At 53.6% G+C, this 17,760-nt stretch overlaps 8 protein-coding genes across 8 annotated transcripts; 4 read left to right on the forward strand and 4 right to left on the reverse strand.

Annotated features, from left to right (window-relative positions):
* Positions 1 to 109: 109 nt before the first annotated feature.
* SMAC4_08379 (uncharacterized protein) lies at positions 110 to 2,116 on the forward strand (the record flags this gene model as incomplete). Its single annotated transcript, XM_066090792.1, has 1 exon — positions 110 to 2,116. The coding sequence occupies one exon, from the start codon at positions 110 to 112 to the stop codon at positions 2,114 to 2,116; it is 2,007 nt and encodes a 668-aa protein (XP_065946086.1).
* A 174-nt stretch (positions 2,117 to 2,290) lies between these two features.
* SMAC4_08378 (uncharacterized protein) lies at positions 2,291 to 4,561 on the forward strand. The gene is made up of 2 exons (XM_003343903.2): positions 2,291 to 3,766; positions 3,852 to 4,561. Exons 1-2 carry the CDS (start codon positions 3,034 to 3,036, stop codon positions 4,481 to 4,483), a joined length of 1,365 nt encoding a protein of 454 aa, XP_003343951.1. The 5' UTR covers positions 2,291 to 3,033; the 3' UTR covers positions 4,484 to 4,561.
* A 19-nt stretch (positions 4,562 to 4,580) lies between these two features.
* Positions 4,581 to 7,114, reverse strand: SMAC4_08377 (uncharacterized protein). Its single transcript, XM_066090791.1, has 2 exons — positions 6,008 to 7,114; positions 4,581 to 5,839 (listed from the first exon to the last, which is right to left on the reverse strand). Exons 1-2 carry the CDS (start codon positions 6,475 to 6,477, stop codon positions 4,777 to 4,779), a joined length of 1,533 nt encoding a protein of 510 aa, XP_065946087.1. The 5' UTR covers positions 6,478 to 7,114; the 3' UTR covers positions 4,581 to 4,776.
* A 253-nt stretch (positions 7,115 to 7,367) lies between these two features.
* Positions 7,368 to 9,085, reverse strand: SMAC4_08376 (uncharacterized protein). The gene is made up of 2 exons (XM_003343901.2): positions 8,401 to 9,085; positions 7,368 to 8,327 (listed from the first exon to the last, which is right to left on the reverse strand). Exons 1-2 carry the CDS (start codon positions 8,626 to 8,628, stop codon positions 7,569 to 7,571), a joined length of 987 nt encoding a protein of 328 aa, XP_003343949.1. The 5' UTR covers positions 8,629 to 9,085; the 3' UTR covers positions 7,368 to 7,568.
* A 3,258-nt stretch (positions 9,086 to 12,343) lies between these two features.
* Positions 12,344 to 12,568, forward strand: SMAC4_08375 (uncharacterized protein; the record flags this gene model as incomplete). The annotated part of the gene is made up of 1 exon (XM_003343900.1): positions 12,344 to 12,568. The coding sequence occupies one exon, from the start codon at positions 12,344 to 12,346 to the stop codon at positions 12,566 to 12,568; it is 225 nt and encodes a 74-aa protein (XP_003343948.1).
* A 1,032-nt stretch (positions 12,569 to 13,600) lies between these two features.
* SMAC4_08374 (uncharacterized protein) lies at positions 13,601 to 14,924 on the reverse strand. Its single transcript, XM_003343899.2, has 2 exons — positions 14,683 to 14,924; positions 13,601 to 14,512 (listed from the first exon to the last, which is right to left on the reverse strand). The coding sequence occupies exons 1-2, from the start codon at positions 14,812 to 14,814 to the stop codon at positions 13,718 to 13,720; spliced, it is 927 nt and encodes a 308-aa protein (XP_003343947.2). The 5' UTR covers positions 14,815 to 14,924; the 3' UTR covers positions 13,601 to 13,717.
* A 522-nt stretch (positions 14,925 to 15,446) lies between these two features.
* On the forward strand, positions 15,447 to 16,502 carry SMAC4_08373 (uncharacterized protein; the record flags this gene model as incomplete). The annotated part of the gene is made up of 2 exons (XM_003343898.2): positions 15,447 to 16,054; positions 16,152 to 16,502. The coding sequence occupies exons 1-2, from the start codon at positions 15,485 to 15,487 to the stop codon at positions 16,500 to 16,502; spliced, it is 921 nt and encodes a 306-aa protein (XP_003343946.1). The 5' UTR covers positions 15,447 to 15,484.
* Positions 16,503 to 16,602: 100 nt separating this feature from the next.
* SMAC4_08372 (uncharacterized protein) lies at positions 16,603 to 17,750 on the reverse strand. The gene has a single exon (XM_003343897.2). It carries the CDS (start codon positions 17,618 to 17,620, stop codon positions 16,631 to 16,633), a length of 990 nt encoding a protein of 329 aa, XP_003343945.1. The 5' UTR covers positions 17,621 to 17,750; the 3' UTR covers positions 16,603 to 16,630.
* Positions 17,751 to 17,760: the final 10 nt, after the last annotated feature.

Below are 17,760 nucleotides of genomic sequence, written 5' to 3' on the forward strand. Positions count from 1 at the left end.
AATTTGAATTCGTTCCATACTTTTCACCAACATTCGAAAATTCTTCACATATCACAGTCTTGGGCCAACAAAGTCTCCAGCAACACCGACTGCAGGTCTAAAGCAGACCATGACACTATCCATGCTTTGCCGGGCTGCAAGGCCTACGGTTCTCAGCCAAACGCCGGCGACTGCAACAGTCTTCACTTTATGCATGAGACAAGCTCATTCTCTTTCAGCAATACACGCCGGCATCCGGAGGTCAAGCAAGAATGAATCCAGCATGACATATGCCGAGAGGAAGGCAGCAAGAGAGGCACTACCGAAACCGACCTACAAGATCCGGAAGGGCAAGAAGGACATTACCGAATACCCCGCCAAGGCCGATCCTCAGTCACGACGGGCTCGTTTCTACGATCCCGAGTCCAAGTTTGGCAAGAAGAGCTTGGTGTACAAACTCAAGACCGGCTACCTGGATGAGGATGTGAAGGAGGCGCTGGTGCGTGAAACTGGAAAGGCACCTTGGAAGGAGAACGAGGCCAGGTCATCTGGGAAGAAGTCTGCTTCAAAGCCTGCGTCCAAATTCAACAAGGACCTCTTGGATCCAGCAGACTTTCATGCGGCCTTTGCGGGAGGTTCATCATCAGAGCCCGCCAAGTCTGAGAAGCCCGTGAGGCGGGCACCAGCACCATCCAGGGACTTTGGCAGGGAACCCCGTCGGGAGTCTTTTAGAGATCGACGAAGTGAACCACGGAGAGAGGGCTTCAGCAGACAACCCCGCGAATTCGGGCGGGAGCCACGGAGGGACGGCTTCAGCAGAGAACCCCGCGAATTCGGGCGGGAACCACGGAGGGACGGCTTCAGCAGAGAACCCCGCGAATTCCGTGATGACGACAATGGGTTCAGGAGGCTTCGGGAGGAGCGGACTGTGGAAATCAATGAGGAGCTCCGCGACGCCGTCGATGAACCATTCCCAGAGCCCAGTGAACCTAGAAGGGACTTCAGGGTCTCCCGCAGCGAACGCAGGGACCAAAGACCTGAAAGAAGGGACTCCTTCAGAGACACTCGCAGCAGCACCCGGGAACGGAGAGAGACCGACAGAACCCCTCGCAGGGAATTATTCAGGGATAACGACAGGGAAGAAACAACGCCAAAGTCACTATCCATCCCCTATACCACCGCGGCCTCGCAGTTCCTGTACGGCACTTCAGTGGTAGAGGCGGCTCTTCAGGCGGCCAGACGCAAGCTTTACAAGCTCTACATCTACGCCGGAGCCAACCGTGAGAAGCTGGCCAAGGACGCCGCCATCCAAAAGCTCGCTCAGAGGAACAAGGTCGAGATCGTTTTCGTCAACGAAGACGGTCTAAAGATGATGGACAAGATGAGCGGATCCCGCCCGCACAACGGTTACATCCTGGAAGCGTCCCCGCTCCCACAACCACCTGTGATCTCCTTGGGAGAGGTCGTTGAGGCCGAGACCGGGCAGGGGACTACCGGTTATAAGGTTGTCTTGGGCCACCAATCGCACGAGGAGGCCCTCATCAACGGCAAATCCGATTTTGTCTCTGCGTCCAGCACCACTCACAAGCCCTTGGTTGTCGTGGTAGATCAGATTTTGGATCCCGGTAACCTCGGTGCCATCCTCCGCAGCGTCAGCTTTCTAGGCGCCACCGCTGTTGCCATTACCAAGAGGGAATCGGCGTCCATGACCCCGGTCGCTCTCAAGGCCTCTGCGGGCGCATCCGAGTCGCTCGCTCTCTTCTCCGTCGGCCACCTTCCCAAGTTCCTTCAGGACTCGAGGGAGAACGGTTGGCTGGTCTATGCGGCCGTCCCGCGCACCAGCGGCTCTGGAAACCTGCAGAAGCACCTGGACCTTCATGAGATCGAGGAAATCGATCCTTTGCGCACAAACCCCTGCATTCTCCTTCTCGGTAGCGAAGGCGAGGGTCTTCCTGGACAAATCAAGAGCAAGGCGGACTATGAGGTCAACATTCCCAACATGTCGGGTGGCACGGTGATCGACAGCTTGAACGTCAGCGTTGCGGCGGGCTTGCTTACCTCGGCCTTCATGAAGGGACAGGTGAAGTCGGAGTTTGAGCAGTTTAAGGTTCAGGAGGAGAAGTCGCATCTTTGGTAAAGGTAGAGAAAGGAGATATGTTGGTGTACGATAAAAGCCGTGTACGAGGGGAATGTCGCATCTATGAGCACAGCAGGGTATAGATTTTCATGATACCATACAACTTAGAATAGATACCCATCATTGATAGGATAGAGATGTATGTACGTTTGCATACCTCGTTACAAACCTGAACAAGAACAATGACCCGGCCCGGCTTCGGGATTCGGAGCCGGCGACGGGAGCATGCAAGAAAGGGCGTGTCGTGGGGTTCCACCACACAGAGCGGGAGATCTCCGTGACTGTCGCTGTCGTCCACTCATTGCCCCCTGATTATGTCCCACCTCCCGGCGTTTTGGGCCCAATGGCTGCCTTCAAAAGCACCTGGAAGTGCCACTTATTCGGCCCACTACCACTTGGCGTACGCTGATTCTCTCGTTCAGGCAGTTTGTTTTTCAGGCTCGGAGGTGTCCACGGCAACCGGCAACCTCGATCTTCGACATCTACCACGAGAGGTAGCCTGCCTTTATCAGTAACGCTACGGCATCAACTTTCTTTTCGGATTCTTCTCTGGCCACAGGGAAAATTGTCCGAATCTCAAGACTTCTCAAGCCTTCTCCAGGCTCTTAGAAGAAGCTTCATGGGGCCGGGCGCCTAGGTATTGACTTTGGTTGGCGATCGGGTACGTGTAGTCTCACCGCTTGCAAGGTATCCCAGGTATCCATCGAGGTTCTCCCAGCCACCCAAAAGTTTAAACGAAAGTTGCGAGCTGAATCACGACAACAACAACTTTTTGTTTCTCTCAAATATTTCTCTCCAATTCACCACAAAACAACCATCCCAACGGAATTTTACCTACGGAGGAAGCGGCGGGAAAAGGGTTGAAAAGAAGGAAAAAATCGAAACCCAACATCCCAAGACTCAGTCACCAACCAACCATGCGTCTCCTCCCACACTCACTATGGCTCCTCATCGCCGCCCACCTCGAAGCCGCGCAAGCTCAACAAGAACAACAACAACAACAACTTCCCACAGCCATCAAGAAGATGCCTCCCGACCAAAGCGAGAAATTCCACCCTCACTACGTCGCCTTCGCCAATGCCGATACCATGGGTTCCAATGACGATGACCGCCTGCCACCCATCATGGGCTTCATCTCAGTCGAGCAGCAGCAGCAGCAGCAGCAGCAACATGAACAAGTCGAAGCCGAAGATCCCGTCCTCGCCGCCCGCCGTCTAGCCGACGAACAAGACTTCCACCTCCTCCAACCCAACTCCTCCTCTTTGATATTATCCTACCGTCCACCCTTCGCCAACCACGATTTTCTTTTCCAAAGAAAGCTAGAGGAAGAGCAACGAGCAGCCTGGAGCTTATTCCGCCGGTCGCGGGAAGCGCTCGCCCGCCTGCAACAGCACGACAAGCACAAGCGGCAATGGAACTGCCCCGAAGGCACAGCCAGCTGTTCGCGCATCGGGTACCCGAACAGTTGCTGCAGGACGTCGGAGACCTGCGTGGAGATTGAGGATGTCGGTCTGGGGAAGGTAGGGTGTTGTCCGGCGGGCGCGACGTGCGGCGGGTCGGTGTCTACGTGCGCGGATGGAAACACGGGGTGCGCGTCGGAGATTGGAGGCGGGTGTTGTTTACCTGGGTTTGTGTGTGCTGGTGTTGGGTGTAAGTTCTCTCTCTATCCATTTCCCCGTCTCCTGGTTGTCCACCATACCATAGCAGAGTACCATACTGACTTTTACATAAATAGGCATCAAAGAAGGCACATCCCCCACAACCACCCTCCCAGCTCCCACAAGCAGCGACACAACAGCCATCATCCCTCCGGTCCGCCCAACATCCTCATCCTCAACTACTATCACCTCCTCGCCTCCTCCCCCACCGACAACCACCATGCCCCCAAGTAGCAGCGCCCTCTCCTCCTCGCTGGACTACTGCCCAACAGGCTTCTACCCCTGCCTCGCCTCCGCCGGCGGCGGCTGCTGCCAAACCGGCCGCGACTGCAGCGTAACCAACTGCCCGCCAATCGAGATGACCACGATAAAGAACACCAACGGGATGACCGTCGCGGTGCCCATCACTGCCGTACCGACCACGACAGCAACGGGCACGTGCGCTTATGGGTGGTACATGTGTGGAAAGGAGGCCGGCCCGCTGCCTGGGTGTTGTCCGAGCGGGTACGCTTGTGGAAGCGTCAGTTGTTCGGTCGTGATTACGCCTACGGGCTCGGGAGAGTTAGCGACGGCGACGGAGGCGAAGGAGCTGCCTACGTATACCAAGGCACCGGCTGCACCGCTGGTTGGTGCAGGGGCGGCGAGGGAGGTTAGGGGCGTGGAGGTGATCGTTGGGGTGGCGGTTGTGGTAGGGGGGATGATGGTTTGATTCCAGCCTGGGGGTCCTTGTAGAAGAGATTGACAGAAGGACGACGCTCCTGGGCTCATCATGATTAATGCTAATATGTGTATATGTGGGTAGACGATTTTTCATGTCGGTTGCATTACTTGGGAGTTTTAGCGTCTTTCATGATATTTCTGAACTGGGTTAATGGACAGCATTCTTGCTAATGAAAAGAAAAATAGTGAGGTCAAGAGTCCCAAATCCATCGTCAAACGGAATACCAATGCTTCAAACAAGTCATAAGTCATAACCCACCTTCTCGGACCATCGCCAGGACCCTAAGCGCTGGATACCCCCCTCTCCTCACAAAACTTCTTTACCTCCTTCTTCAACGTCTCGTCCTGTCTCCTCACCAGATCCATAATATCCTTACACTCCTCACCCAAGCCTCCCGCCTCATCTCCTCCCATCCCCTCATACAAACTCACCATATCCCCCAGCACAGCCTGCAACTGATTCGGCAACCACGTCACGATCGGACTGCCTCCTGTAGCCGTCGGATGGCTCGTCTGCTTAAGGATATACTCCCTAGCAAAGCACCAATGACGCCAGCGAAAGTCCCGGACCTGATTCAGCATCTGAATCCACAGGCTCCGAGAGCGCCTCACTTCGTCCCTCTCTTCCTCTATCATATTATCCGTACCATCATCAAGAGCAAGCGCCCAGTTCCTCAACCCCACCACCTCGCTTCCCCTCTTCACCCACTCCAAAAACGCTCGATGGTTGCTGGGTCTGTACGACCGGAAATCCTCCAAAATCTTGGTCAGGGGCGTGTCAGGCATAGGGATCTGCAAAAAGTTATCCATAAGAGGGATCATCGAGTCGTTTGCGCCGGACTCGCCGCGGAATGAGAGCGGCTTGCCGTCTGAGCCCGGAAGACCCTCATACACGACGCCGTTGGGGAACATGCTCTGACTCTTAATGCCGAAGATGAAGGTACGGAACGAGGTGTATTCGTTGGGCTTGGAGCGCTTCCACATGGTCTCCATTGTGGCATTGACTTTCTTCAGGGCGGCTAGCATCTTGGACAGGGACATGTTGAGGGATTGGCGCGCGGATAGTCTGGCCTCGGGATTGGTAGACGAGGAGGAGAGGGCAGATCGGCATACGTCGAGAGAGGCTACGGCGCCCGCTACGAGCGGACCGGAGTGCCGGACCATGTCAATGTGGACGAGCACGAAGCCAGCTTCGGAAGAGGTAGGGTCCAGGCCGTTCTCGAAGGCGCGGATGAGGCGGACGTTGGAGGGGTCCGAGAATGAGAAGCCGAGGGAGGGGTCGACAAGGCGGTAGTTGAAGAGGGCATACGAGCCGGCATATTCCATGAAGGGTTTGAATTCGCATCTATGTTAGGCGGAGCTTGTCAGTCATTTGAGGATTGATATGAAGCAGGAAGAAAGGTGGGAGAGTGAAGACTGAGTTGGAGTTGGCACCGAACAGAGACGAAGCTCCAAAGACAACCCTCGACGCAAAGATTTGTGGGATCGACCAAAGTAAGGGGTGAGCACTTACATCTCAGCACACTTAGCAATCGGTCTCGCCACATTCGCCGGCAATACCTGTCTCCCAAGTCCATATTCTTCCCCTTTTACGAACCTCTCATGGCAGGGTTCCAACAAGTATGCCGACGCCAGGAACGAGTAGTCCCGATACAGGGCGTTCATCAGCGGTAGGTCATGCCTATACTTGTCCACAAACTCGGTCAAGTCCGGCAGCTCCTTGTGGACGGCCTTGCCAAGCAGCCCCTTGCCCTTGGCGAGCAGGCCTGGTTTTCCAGAAGCAGTCTTGACTGGCATGCATCGGAGGATGCATTCAAGGGGGTCGAACTCGGAAGGTAAGTTGACGACGGGATCCATACGTGGGAGAAAGCCACGGGTGGTAGAGACCATGAATGCGGGAAGGGAGACATCATCTGGACGAGGGTTGTGGAGGATGGGGAAGTCGGTGTCGTAGACAGCGGTATCCTTTTCCAGGGAGCCCATTGTGCGGATGTCGTAAATGATCAATGATGATTACGATGATGATGATGATGATGGCGATGGTTGTTCCAAATTTGAAAAAGCGAGCAGAAAAAAGCGATCTAAGAGGCCTTCGTCTGGAGGATGATGCATATGCAGAAGTTGAAATGTGAAAAGACCGAGTATCTCTGCGCCTATATAGACCGTGGCCGGAATCCATTCCGGCCTCTCGTAGCATGCTCAACCCAATCATTTTCCCATGTCTCGTCCATCACAGCAGGCGCGCCCCAAGGCCGGTTTCTCTTTGTCATGGGTTGACGGGTTGCAAGAGACAATAGCTACGGGTTGTGATAGTTTGTCTGTGGTCCCGCCTTCCATCCATCGACCACTGCAAGGGAGTAGGAATGAGAGATGGTGTATAAATCTGGCAGCCACGATGCAAAACGTGAAGATATCTGGCAGGCGTCAATCCCATTCGGTTATTGTGGTCGATGAGGCTTTCTTTCTCCAAAAAAAACGGAGAGTTTCGACATAGTGTTGGCCTAATATCGGCGAGTGTCTTTGTTCAAAGTGGTCTAACGGGTCGTCTCAATGATTGTTCTTATCATCGGCCAGCGAGACAAGTTCCGTCTCAATAACGACAAAGCTGTGAAACTCAACTCCAAGTACTTCGGCCCGGCCTGCATCTCAACCGTGCACAAACCAAGCCACGATGCCGCATGTGTCGTCAGGCGTGCGTATCGGTGTGTACATGTGAGCCATGACACCGGGATTGACTAATGGGAATTGGGAAATCCCCACTTTGCTCCGGCCCTAGCCGGTCCCAGCCGGCCTCAGCTTGCCGATGTTAAACCCCACTTGGCCGGAATGGTTCCGGCCACTAAGTCCGGTCACCGGTGATCAATAATAGTGACCCGTACTATTGGTTCCAACTCAGTCCCGCCCTTATCGCTTGCTAAACCAACCTGACATCAAGGTTCAGCGGGGTATCTATCTATGAAGTTGTCCTCTGTTTCTCCGGGATATCTTACATTGTACAGTTTACTCTGGTCGTAGCCCTCGTCATGCATTCCCATAGCCAGCTTGAATCTGCTCACTTCCAATGACCTGTTTCCTCAAGCCTTGTCGTTGAAAAGGTTGGCACTTGAGTCTGCCGGCCAAAGCAGCTCAAAGAGCCGGTCATGGTGTTGCTCCAATTCTGCCGATCCAGCTCTCCTAACCATATTCCCTAACCTCCTAGACCTGAAAATGGATCCCCCATCATCCTCTCCTTCGCCCTTGGCATCACTCATATACTGGAGCATCAGATGCGTGTAAGCGAAAACACTTGCGTCAAAAATTGTCGGCGTCTGCGCTCCAAAGAACCACCCAGTTTTGCTTTCCGAAAGCAGTGTCGCCAATGCCTCAAAGGCATTCACAGCCGCTCTGTACACGGCGTCCTCATCAACTAGTAGAGATAACGCCGTAGAAGCAGCGCCACCGGGCCCGGTCTTTAGAATCTCGGCTTCTGCTGCTCGGCGCAGTTGGTGTCTGAGTGCGCCGCGCACCCAGAATGAAGAGGAAGCTGTCGTGATGTAGAATCTATCTAGCAGATCTGTGCACTCGGGGTCGCGGTAAAGGGCCTGTAGCCAGGCGTTTCGGATGGGGACGTCGAGGAGGGCTTGGTAGGCGTCAAGCCTCAGGGCTGAAACATCTGGAGGATTTGAAGTACCGTATTTCAGGGCATAGTCATAGAGTTTGGATGACGGGATTGGTGATGGGGCGTCGGTAGGGGCCGATCGCTTAGGGAGGATGAACGGAAGCGCGCCGGTAGGTGAGGCATGGTTGGTCGAGGGCAGGATTTGGAACTTGACACCGGCAAGCTTGAGGAACGCCTATTTGATGTGAGAGAGTAGAGTTAGACATTCGTAGCTTGACCCTCTGCAAGTAACCTTTTCGGCGACGTACCTGCCACTTCAAACAGCTCGGGTTGAAGCTTGGTGCCCCCAGTAGCGCATCCTCCTCGGTGGAAAAGACGTAAAGTGTAGGAAGGTTGCCGGAAGTAGCCGATTGTGCTCGCGCGGGTAGGGCGTTGACGTCGTAAGCGACAAGAGGAAACGTATCGAAAAGCTTCTGGAGCGGACGAGGGACCTGCATCCACTTGCGAGGTGGTGCGGCGGCGGTGGTGGTCGCCATGGTTTGTTCTCGGATCGACCTGGTACGATGTGTAGAAAATATGCGATGCGACGACTGGAACGATGATGGTTCTTGGCTTTCGATTATGACGGCGAGCGGGGTGGTGTATGGCGTTGTGTAGAGACTTCAAGCCGTACCTTATGGAGGGGTAGGTAAGTTGTTTCGATCGGTATCCTAGGTTCCGGGCCTGAAGCGGAGTGTGACAAGTGAAGTGGCTGTTCCTGAATCTCGATGTCGCAGCTTCCGGATGGAGACAGCTACGCGGTACGTCAACCTTTTCGGTTCCTTCCTTTCCGTGTCTCCATAACGCGGCTCGGCTACCTCTAGTGGAGGACCGGGCGCGCGGGCAGTAAGTGGGGCCGGGTGTACTGAAAGTGGGGCATTGGGCCGGCCTCGCCTCGGCGTGCAAATGCACCGAATGCATTTCACCGAACCGAAGCCGCACAAATGTCGGGAAGTCACGCCGGTGAGCCTACCCGAAACTCGTTCCGCTATAAAAGCCAACATGGCCCAAGCTTTTGTATTTCTGCCCGTCCACACTACCGTCGCGTACCTGCAGCGCCCGGGACTTGTGCTTCTCTTACTTGTAGATTCATGAGGTACCCCTCCGTTGTCCTTTCAACCGCCTTGCCGCCATTCCCAAATCCGACTGATTGCATCAAAGATCAACAGCCCAGAGAGGCAACTCGAAGGTGGAAGCATGAAAAAAAATGAAACGAAATCACAAAGCACCCCAAAACGCCATTCGAACTCTTGGTTCGGCTGTACTTCCGACATAGTTCGCCACTCTCTCGCCGACATCTTGTTCTCACCGTTGATTAGCTCCCTCGAAGCGACGGCTCTTGAAGCCAAACTTTCCGCAACTTGTCCCGCGCCAAACGTGGCAGGTCGCTGACTAGCTTAGGGATACCGGGATCTTTTGCCGCGTTATCAGTCTCATCAAAGAGGATTAGAGGATTCAATTTTCGGAGTTTATAACATCAATCCTCAACATTCGACGCATATGCGGCTTGCCCGGGTGGGATTGGCAGCATTGTGGTTCCACTGTCGTTCGACCCTTTTAAACTGTCAGGCTTTTGCTTCTCTGAGTGACACTACACAAGGGCTACCCAAGCTACCTACCTCGACCTACACATACAGCACACGAAAACTACCGAAACATTATTAAACATCAATGTCTGGGAGATTTATCCATGAACCCAAGCAAGAAATTAAACCCCGTGTTTGGATTCTTGGAGCTGCGGATACGCATGTGGTCGCGGGCGGGCGGGCGGGCGGGCGGACAAAGAGGCCGAAATTGAAAAAGCCAAAATGCAGCCCTGTAGAGCCAAAGATTCAAGGTGCCCCCACACTCACCCACCCTTGCTCCGCTCCGGGCCGGGGTTGCAACTGACTGGGGCCCTGCCCGGAAGATAGCGATGAGATGCTGCCGGAAGAGGGCTTCACATGTGCCAACTCCCGAAGCAGTGCCAACTCAACAAAGCAGATACCGAAGGCAGAAATTTACACGATACCCGGAGAAAGCTCACATAGGTGTGTTACAGGACAAAGGAGCTGGCAACTGAAGTGCCAGCGAGTACTGTATCTAGGTAGGTTGGCTCCTAGGAAGGTTTCTGCTCCAAAGGAACGAACTGGCTCCCACCAAATATCCGTGAAACATGGGGAAATACCAACCGGACGGCACGAATCGTGTATCATCAACAGACCATCTCGGGGTCTTGTCGATCTAATGAGATCTATTACACCTGAAGATATTTCTGGACGAACTATGCTCGCCCTGGGTCAGCCTGCGCATCGCCATTCGCTGTGATTGCGTGCTTCACTTCATTTCAAATGTCAGGGGTCACGAGTTATGAGTGTCCCTTCAGATTACCGAACCTATTAATAAAAAAGAGCTTGAAATAAGGAACGAGGATTGTCGGCTTGCGACTGAACCCTTACTTGAAGAGTTGGTCCACTCGTCTGCAGAAAGATCAAGTAATCTTCAAAAGACTCTTGCGCAAGGTACGTATGTACACTCAGGTTGGAAGGACCGACAAATGGTAAATGCTTGTCGCCATGAGCTAAACACACGTGTGGCCCATTTGCTTGTATCTGTCAGGGAGTATTTCTTACTGGCGCAATAGGGATGAGAACTTAAAGGTCAGATGAGAATCATGAAGAGTGTGGGGGAACGGGAGCACCTGGGCCTCGACGGACGGGGTGGACATCATGATATGGGGCGCATATGGAGGTGGATCAAACGTCCCCCGCCCTTGTCTGCAAACCCCAGACAAGCACTTCCACGCTGCAGAGTACCTGTGAGGTACAGGCTTTGGCTTTTACGGAAAGCATTGGATGACGAGGAAATGAGAGCAAATGACAACGCAAATGCGACATGCCGGCTGTTCTGCGGAGGTACCTCGCCCGTACCTCTTACAGGACAATCTGCTGGCTTGGCACGGTTAATTGGAAGAAGCCCCATTGTTGATCCTCCATCACCTATGACGCCGAAACAATGAGTGTCACCACGGTCACTACGGTCAGCCGCTACTCCGAGCTGGGTATCTACACATTTATCCATTTTGAGGTACCTGGAAGGTGTCAGTCAGTCTTGTGGAAGAAGAAAGGTGAAGATGTTGATTTGTGAAGCAACTAAGATTACATGGCTGGAGGGGAGTTGTTCACGTCCACCTGATGCTTCAAAGGATGGAATTCAGAATGTGATATATTTCACCGTCATCCACCCCCAGTCGTCCCAAGGCTTCTTCCCCATCAATCCTACACACCAACGCAACCTAGCTGTCCTCCATTCCCTTCGATATCTCATCGATCGATCCTGTCACTATCGGACACCGCCGGCACTGCAGTATCACCACGTCAACGGGCATCAAACAACAAGACACACCAGAGGTCACTTTGCATCTTGCAGCCTGCACCATCCCCGTTTCCAGTACACCACTACAAAAGGGGACAGATTACCAGGTATTGGTTGCCGTATTAGCCTGTTGACTGTCCTCTTCTCCCTCGTGTGCTCTGTCCTCCTTCGACAATCATTGCCTGGTTTTACACAGTATCTCGTCAGATACTGTTTGCTTGCTTGCTTGCTTGCTTGCTTCCAAGTTGTATCGCAAAACCAAAGGACTCAACATCGGTCGATAATCTGAAGTCATAGCGGGGAACCTTCCATTCCTGGAAAATTGGAGAAGAACGAGCAAAAACCGGAGCAAAGGGTTGAGGAATTCAAGAACCAAGAAACAGTCGTATACATCATCCTTGGCGTTGGTTCAGTCGTGAAGACAAGCACCCGCCCCCGGCCTTTTTTTTTTCTGCTGCTGTCGGTCGGTCTCGGTCGATCCACTCAAGAGGATCCCATCAAATCCCACACCCTACCCTGGACGGAATTCGGAGAGCGAGAAATTCTCTTATCAGCGAGCTTCCTCCGCGAAAGAACGAACACACACCATTCTTTTTATATACCTCTCTCTCCTACCTTCCCTCCCAAATCTCCAACAACTTCTTCCCTCTCTACCGCAGCAGCGACCAAATATTTCGACCACACACACCTCCCTCAGCTCAGCTCCCGCGATCACCCCAGAGCACTTACCAGCAAAACCTTATCAACAACAACACTCACACCTTCTTTGAGAGTTGCCTGTCCATCACCCGGCAACCGCTCACTTCCAAATACAAAAACACCAGACAACCCCCAAGACTTCGATTCACAGCAATCATCATGGACGCCTCCAACTCCACCCCCACAACTCAGCAGACCTCCTCCATGGCTTCCATCCAACGGTCGCCCGTAGCCGCCAAGATCGCGCCGCCTCAACCTGCTCCCGCCAAGACTGGAAACTCGACGGACGCCTTCCTCAAGGACTTCACACTGGTCGCTGAGGCCGCAAAGCGCGCCCAGATGGCTGTGATGATGCGTGACTTTGAGGATATCGGTCTTTCATAAACGACTCGATTGATCACATGTTGTGATTGAAGAAGGCATCTCCTGCGAGGATCATGGGGTAGAGACGACAATCGGTGTTTTCTCCACTTTGGGCAACAACGACAACAACTTCTGGGCCGAATTGGAGTCGGATTGCGACATCGCTGGCTGCTGTTGTCACCAATCGTCCCCAAATGGCGAAGAGGTCCGGAAACGAGAGTGGCCTTTTGATGGAAGTCAACGAGCGATTCATCTGGCTCATTGACGGAACTGTTTTTCACCCTCCCCGACGTTTCACCATCAAAGCGACTCGAAATGGGCAGTTTCGCCAACCGGTCACAGGGAAAAACTCTGAGTATCCGGAAGAGACTTGGTCTGCGACATTGGTTCATTCGGGAAGCACACATGGCATGCCACCGACAATAACTCAGGAACCATTGCACCTGAACCACGGCACAAGAAAACCCTCACGGATGAGACTCTCTGAGGCAGCATCAGCTTGCTGAGAAACTTGATTTTGTCACCACCCCTCCTCTCCTCTACACCAACAAGAAGAAGAAGCCTTCGCAGGCAGCCCTTCACACACATTTTCCCCTTCTCATCACTAATACCGTCTGGGCGTTACTGGGGCGTTTCACACTTTGATTTTATTTTATTTTTTGACATTTCGGACATACGGCATCATGGAGTACAAGGGTCCAGGGCACAGGGAAACCACGGGGGAGCATACACAAGCACAAATATACCTTACACACATAAGAGACGGACGGCGGCGCAGAAGATCCGGGGCAGGCGGATGCTGAATTTTTTTAATTTTTTTTTACCACAACGGGCGGCGGAGTGGCTACATGTATCATCTCACAGGGGAGTGAGAAGGATTTTTTTGTCATAATAAGCATTATCGGCTGGATATATCCCATTTGCACTTTTCCACTCAGATATCTCTGCTCTCTCTTTTTACTACCAGCACAAACCAGATAAAACGTATACATGGATGGATAGATATCAGCCGAGATACTCATGGTTAGGTAATAATTTCAAGCGAGAAATCACTGGATCATCAAGATTACCCAAATTTCGAGTCCATACGTGTGTAATAATAAGAAAACGCTATTATTAGCAATCCAGTCCAGACCACCCTAACGAGCTAACCTTACCATTCAAACTTGATCAAATCTTCGACATAAGCGCCACTCCTCCATCAAGCGTCACCGTAGCCCCATTGACAAACGCGCCCGCCCTGCTCGCCAAAAACAGGCACGCGCCCGCCGCGTCCTCCGGCGTTCCGATTCTCCCCAGGGGATTCGCAGCCTTGATATCCTCGCCAAAGTCCCTCAGCGTCGCCGCCATCATCTTGCTCGGGAACGGCCCGCACGCCAGGGTATTGCTCGTAATGCCCCTCGGCCCCAGCTCCACGGCCATGTGTCTGCTCAAATGGTGCAGGCCGGCCTTGCTGGCGCTGTACGCGTACGTCGGCAGCAGCGGGACTCTGATGCCGTCGATGCTGCCGATGTGGATCACGCGCGCCGGGTCAATCACCACGTCACCAGTCGTCGTCTTCTTGGCCGCCTTCTCCAGCAGCGGCGTCAGCGCCTGCGTGAGGGTGAACACCCGGTGCAGGTTCAGCGTGAGGAGCTTCGTCCATGCGTTTTCGGGATACTCGTCGTAGGCGGCGCCCCAGGTGGCGCCGGAGTTGTTGATCAGAACGTGCAGCTTTTGCTCGCGCTTGGAGAGTTCTTGGGCTAGGCGCGTGCACTCCTCGGCGGAGGAGAGGTCGGCGGGCAAGGCGACGGCGGAACCGCCCGAGGAGGTCTTCTCGGCCAAGGCGTTGAGCTCGGCGGCGGCGGACTCGCACGCGGAGGCGTCGCGGGAGGAGATGTACACTCTGGCGCCGTTGCGGACGAAACCTTCGGAAATCATGCGGCCGATGCCTTTGGCGCCGCCGGTGATGAGGACGACTTTGCCCTGTGTTGAATCAAGTTGTTAGCGTTCATTCTTTTGGGGGTCGTTCGTTGGGGAAGGGAATATGTATGCTATGCGCATTGTATGATGTGCATTTGCAGTGCGGTGCGGTGCGGTGCGGTGCATGGGAATGACATGAAATGACGTAGACTTCAATAGACCGTTAGACGTACCTTGATGCCGAAGAGAGTGTTGACATCCATCTTGATGATTGCTGCGGCTCCTTCTTTACCGACTAGTTGTGGTTTCGTAGAGGTAGTTGTCAGAATTGGTGGGTTCTCCGGTGAAAACAATCCAAAACCCATCTCTCATCCGGGATGATCGGGGCCGGAGGATATCAAGAGGTTCTTTAAAACCATCTTTCTCCTACGTACTACCAGCCAAACGATATCCGGTCGGTGCTGTTCACTAAGACGGGAAACTGTCGACCGAGACGGTTTCAAACGACAAGCCGAGGCTCGTTGGCGTTGCGGTAGTTGGCCAATCAACGTGTCCTTCTTATCGATAGCTGTCACTGATAATAGTTTCGCGGGGAACATCCCAACGAGATCGGCCAGCGGGCCAAGGGGGTTGCGGTGAACGGTGAGCACGGTGAGCACGGTGAGTGTTAGGTAAGCCCGAAGGACGGTCAAGGTGAGTGACGCTGACCGAGGAACGGACTCTCACGCAAGCCTACCTCATTATGACAGCTGGGGGTGTAAATAAACTATGAAACGCTCGCATTATGTAACCTCTAATATGAGGATGATAGTACTTGATTGATTACGCAATATGTGGAGGCATGAAAGTGCCTAGGTACGGTCAGCCACAGCTGTTCTCGTTTTACCGATGAACACTCTACGCCCACCTCCGTGAGTCAACGGTCAACCAACGTGAATACGAAGGGCTATACGAGGAGACATCTCAGAATCTTTCGAAATAGCTTATTTTATGGTTTATACAGTTGCACTTCATAAGCTCACCCACTAGCACACCATGGCAAGCGATCCCGAACCCCCCATCAACACCCCAAGCGCCAACGACCACGCAATCCAAGGCCAATTCCAGCGCCTCCGTTCGCTCTTCAAAGACTTAGACTACTCTAGCCACCCGGAACATTGGGACACGCTATGGAAAGAATCCTTCACCCCGTGGGACCGCGGCGGACCTAGCCAAGCTCTCAACGAAGTCCTTTCACTGCACCGGGAGCTCTTCCCAAGAGCCCCCAACAGTTCTGACGACTGGGACCAGCCGAGACCCAAAGCCTTAGTCCCTGGCTGTGGGAGAGGCCACGACGTGCTACTTTTGTCTGCACACGGCTATGACGTCTTTGGACTTGACTCGTCTCCGGCGAGCTTGGAGGAGGCCAAGAAGAATGAGAAGAGGGTCGCCGAGGAGGAAAATGAGGGTAAGCGGAAGGAGTTGTATGCGCCGAGGAAGGAGCTGGGCGTCACTACGAAGGGAAGGGTGAGGTGGGTGGCGGGAGATTTTTTCGAGAATGACTGGGTGAACGATTCGGGATATGGAAAGGTGAAGAACGGGTTTGATCTTATTTTCGACTATGAGGTATGGTCCCTGGTGCTCCGTGTGCTTTGAAACGTTCTTTTCTCGCCTCGGCTTGCAATCAATTAGTCCAGACACACTGACTGGGATTTCTTTCCAGTTCTTTTGCGCCCTTCCGGCTGAAGCACGCCCACACTATGCCAAGAGGATGTCCGATCTTCTCAACCCGGACGGCGGAAGACTCGTCTGCCTCGAATGGCCACTTGACAAGGACCCCTCAACCGGTGGCCCGCCTTGGGGTGTTTCGGGCGACCTATATCTTGCCCATCTTGGGCATCCGGGACAGGAATTGCCCTACGATGACAAGGGACGGGTGATGAACGGAAGCGCGGATACAACGCCAGGTGCTCTCAAACGGCTAGCACGTATACAGCCCACATGCACACACAAGGCTGGGTGTGACGACCAAGGAAACGTGATTGATCGTGTCTCGGTCTGGAGCCACCAGTAAGGATGGTCAAGCAGAAACCTTTTCGGTACCAGTTACTTTGTGTGTTGGGGAAAAAAAACTTAGCGACAGGGAGGGTGACACTTTGATCGTTTTGCTTGAGCAACTTGCCTTTTGGCAAGACCATCGTCTCATGCGCTTGCTTTGCGCAGCGAATTGTAATGTTCTCCGAGGCCATATCCATGGCGATAGTACGCCAACCACAGGACCTTCAGCTCCTCCTTGTCCGCATTGCTCTCCCCATTTGCGACAGCGTTGGGCTGTATCACCTCGGTCCTACCGTCCTGCACCACCCTGATCTCCACGTTATACGCGTTTGCCAGTGCCGTCAGCTCCAGCTGTCCACCCCACTCTGCTGTATCCCGTATCTTGGCCACGTAGGTGTCGAAGGGCTCCTCGAGAAAAGGCGCAAAATCGTCCGCGTGTTTCTCCATGTAGTCAACCGCCGTATGACGCACGACCCTATATGGCGGAAGCTTCTCTTGTGTTTGCGTTCTCTTGCTCTTAGACAAGAGACCATCTACCGGGAGTCCGTGGACGGCAAGCTGGTCTGCCACCGCGGAGAAGAGACAGTGTCCATCGGGCTCGATATCCTTCTCATCCAAAGAATGTGCCTTGAATTCGCGCGACATGTATGCCTTCTCGATACCGCGGTGATCCACCATGCTCGAGGCCTCTTTCTCGGCTGCTGCAGCAGCAGCTTCGATTTCTGCTTGGCGACGTGCGAGACGCTCTTTCTGACGATTTCGTTTTTTCTCTCCGCCGCCCGAGGACTGTTCCACCGAAGGAGGGGAACTTGTTTTACTCGACTGGTCAGAGACTGTGGTCTTCTGTAGCTGCTCGGTCACATCGTTGACTGTTGATTCTCCGGCATTTTGCTCATCCTCCTCGGGCTCTTGGGCCTGCTCGTCGTTATCGTCGGCGCCGCCGCCTCCTTGCAGCTGCCTGAGCTCATCCTCCTGTCTCGCCTTCAGTTCGAGTTCCAGTTGGGCGCATTCATCGTTGACTCCTTTGCGGGTCTTCTTGGTCGCATTCTTCTTCTTGTTTGTGATGCGTGACACAAGGTCTCTCTGCTCCTTGCGATGCCGAGCTTGCATTTGCTCGAGTGTTTCGGACTCCATATTTGCTCGCTCTTGTAGAACCTGTTACGCTTCGAAAGGAAAATGGTGATTCCAGGCGAGTTCAGATATGACCGAGGTTAAGGCTCGAATGTCCCGTGCAGGTAGCCGTAGGTTTGAAGGTCTTGTTGTGGTTGAGAAGA

Source organism: Sordaria macrospora, chromosome 2 (genome assembly GCF_033870435.1).
Source record: "Sordaria macrospora chromosome 2, complete sequence".
NCBI lineage: Eukaryota > Fungi > Ascomycota > Sordariomycetes > Sordariales > Sordariaceae > Sordaria > Sordaria macrospora.

Excerpts from the sequence above, each read along its gene's own strand:
- SMAC4_08378 (XM_003343903.2), top strand. The coding sequence starts at position 3,034 with ATGCGTCTCCTCCCACACTCACTATGGCTCCTCATCGCCGCCCACCTC. Across the intron at positions 3,767-3,851 it reads TGTGTGTGCTGGTGTTGGGT|GCATCAAAGAAGGCACATCC; the intron begins GTAAGTTCTCTC and ends TTACATAAATAG.
- SMAC4_08377 (XM_066090791.1), bottom strand. The coding sequence starts at position 6,477 with ATGGGCTCCCTGGAAAAGGATACCGCTGTCTACGACACCGACTTCCCC. Across the intron at positions 5,840-6,007 it reads ATTGCTAAGTGTGCTGAGAT|ATGCGAATTCAAACCCTTCA; the intron begins GTAAGTGCTCAC and ends CGCCTAACATAG.
- SMAC4_08376 (XM_003343901.2), bottom strand. The coding sequence starts at position 8,628 with ATGGCGACCACCACCGCCGCCGCACCACCTCGCAAGTGGATGCAGGTC. Across the intron at positions 8,328-8,400 it reads CGAGCTGTTTGAAGTGGCAG|GCGTTCCTCAAGCTTGCCGG; the intron begins GTACGTCGCCGA and ends CACATCAAATAG.
- SMAC4_08374 (XM_003343899.2), bottom strand. The coding sequence starts at position 14,814 with ATGGGTTTTGGATTGTTTTCACCGGAGAACCCACCAATTCTGACAACT. Across the intron at positions 14,513-14,682 it reads ACACTCTCTTCGGCATCAAG|GGCAAAGTCGTCCTCATCAC; the intron begins GTACGTCTAACG and ends GATTCAACACAG.
- SMAC4_08372 (XM_003343897.2), bottom strand. The coding sequence starts at position 17,620 with ATGGAGTCCGAAACACTCGAGCAAATGCAAGCTCGGCATCGCAAGGAG.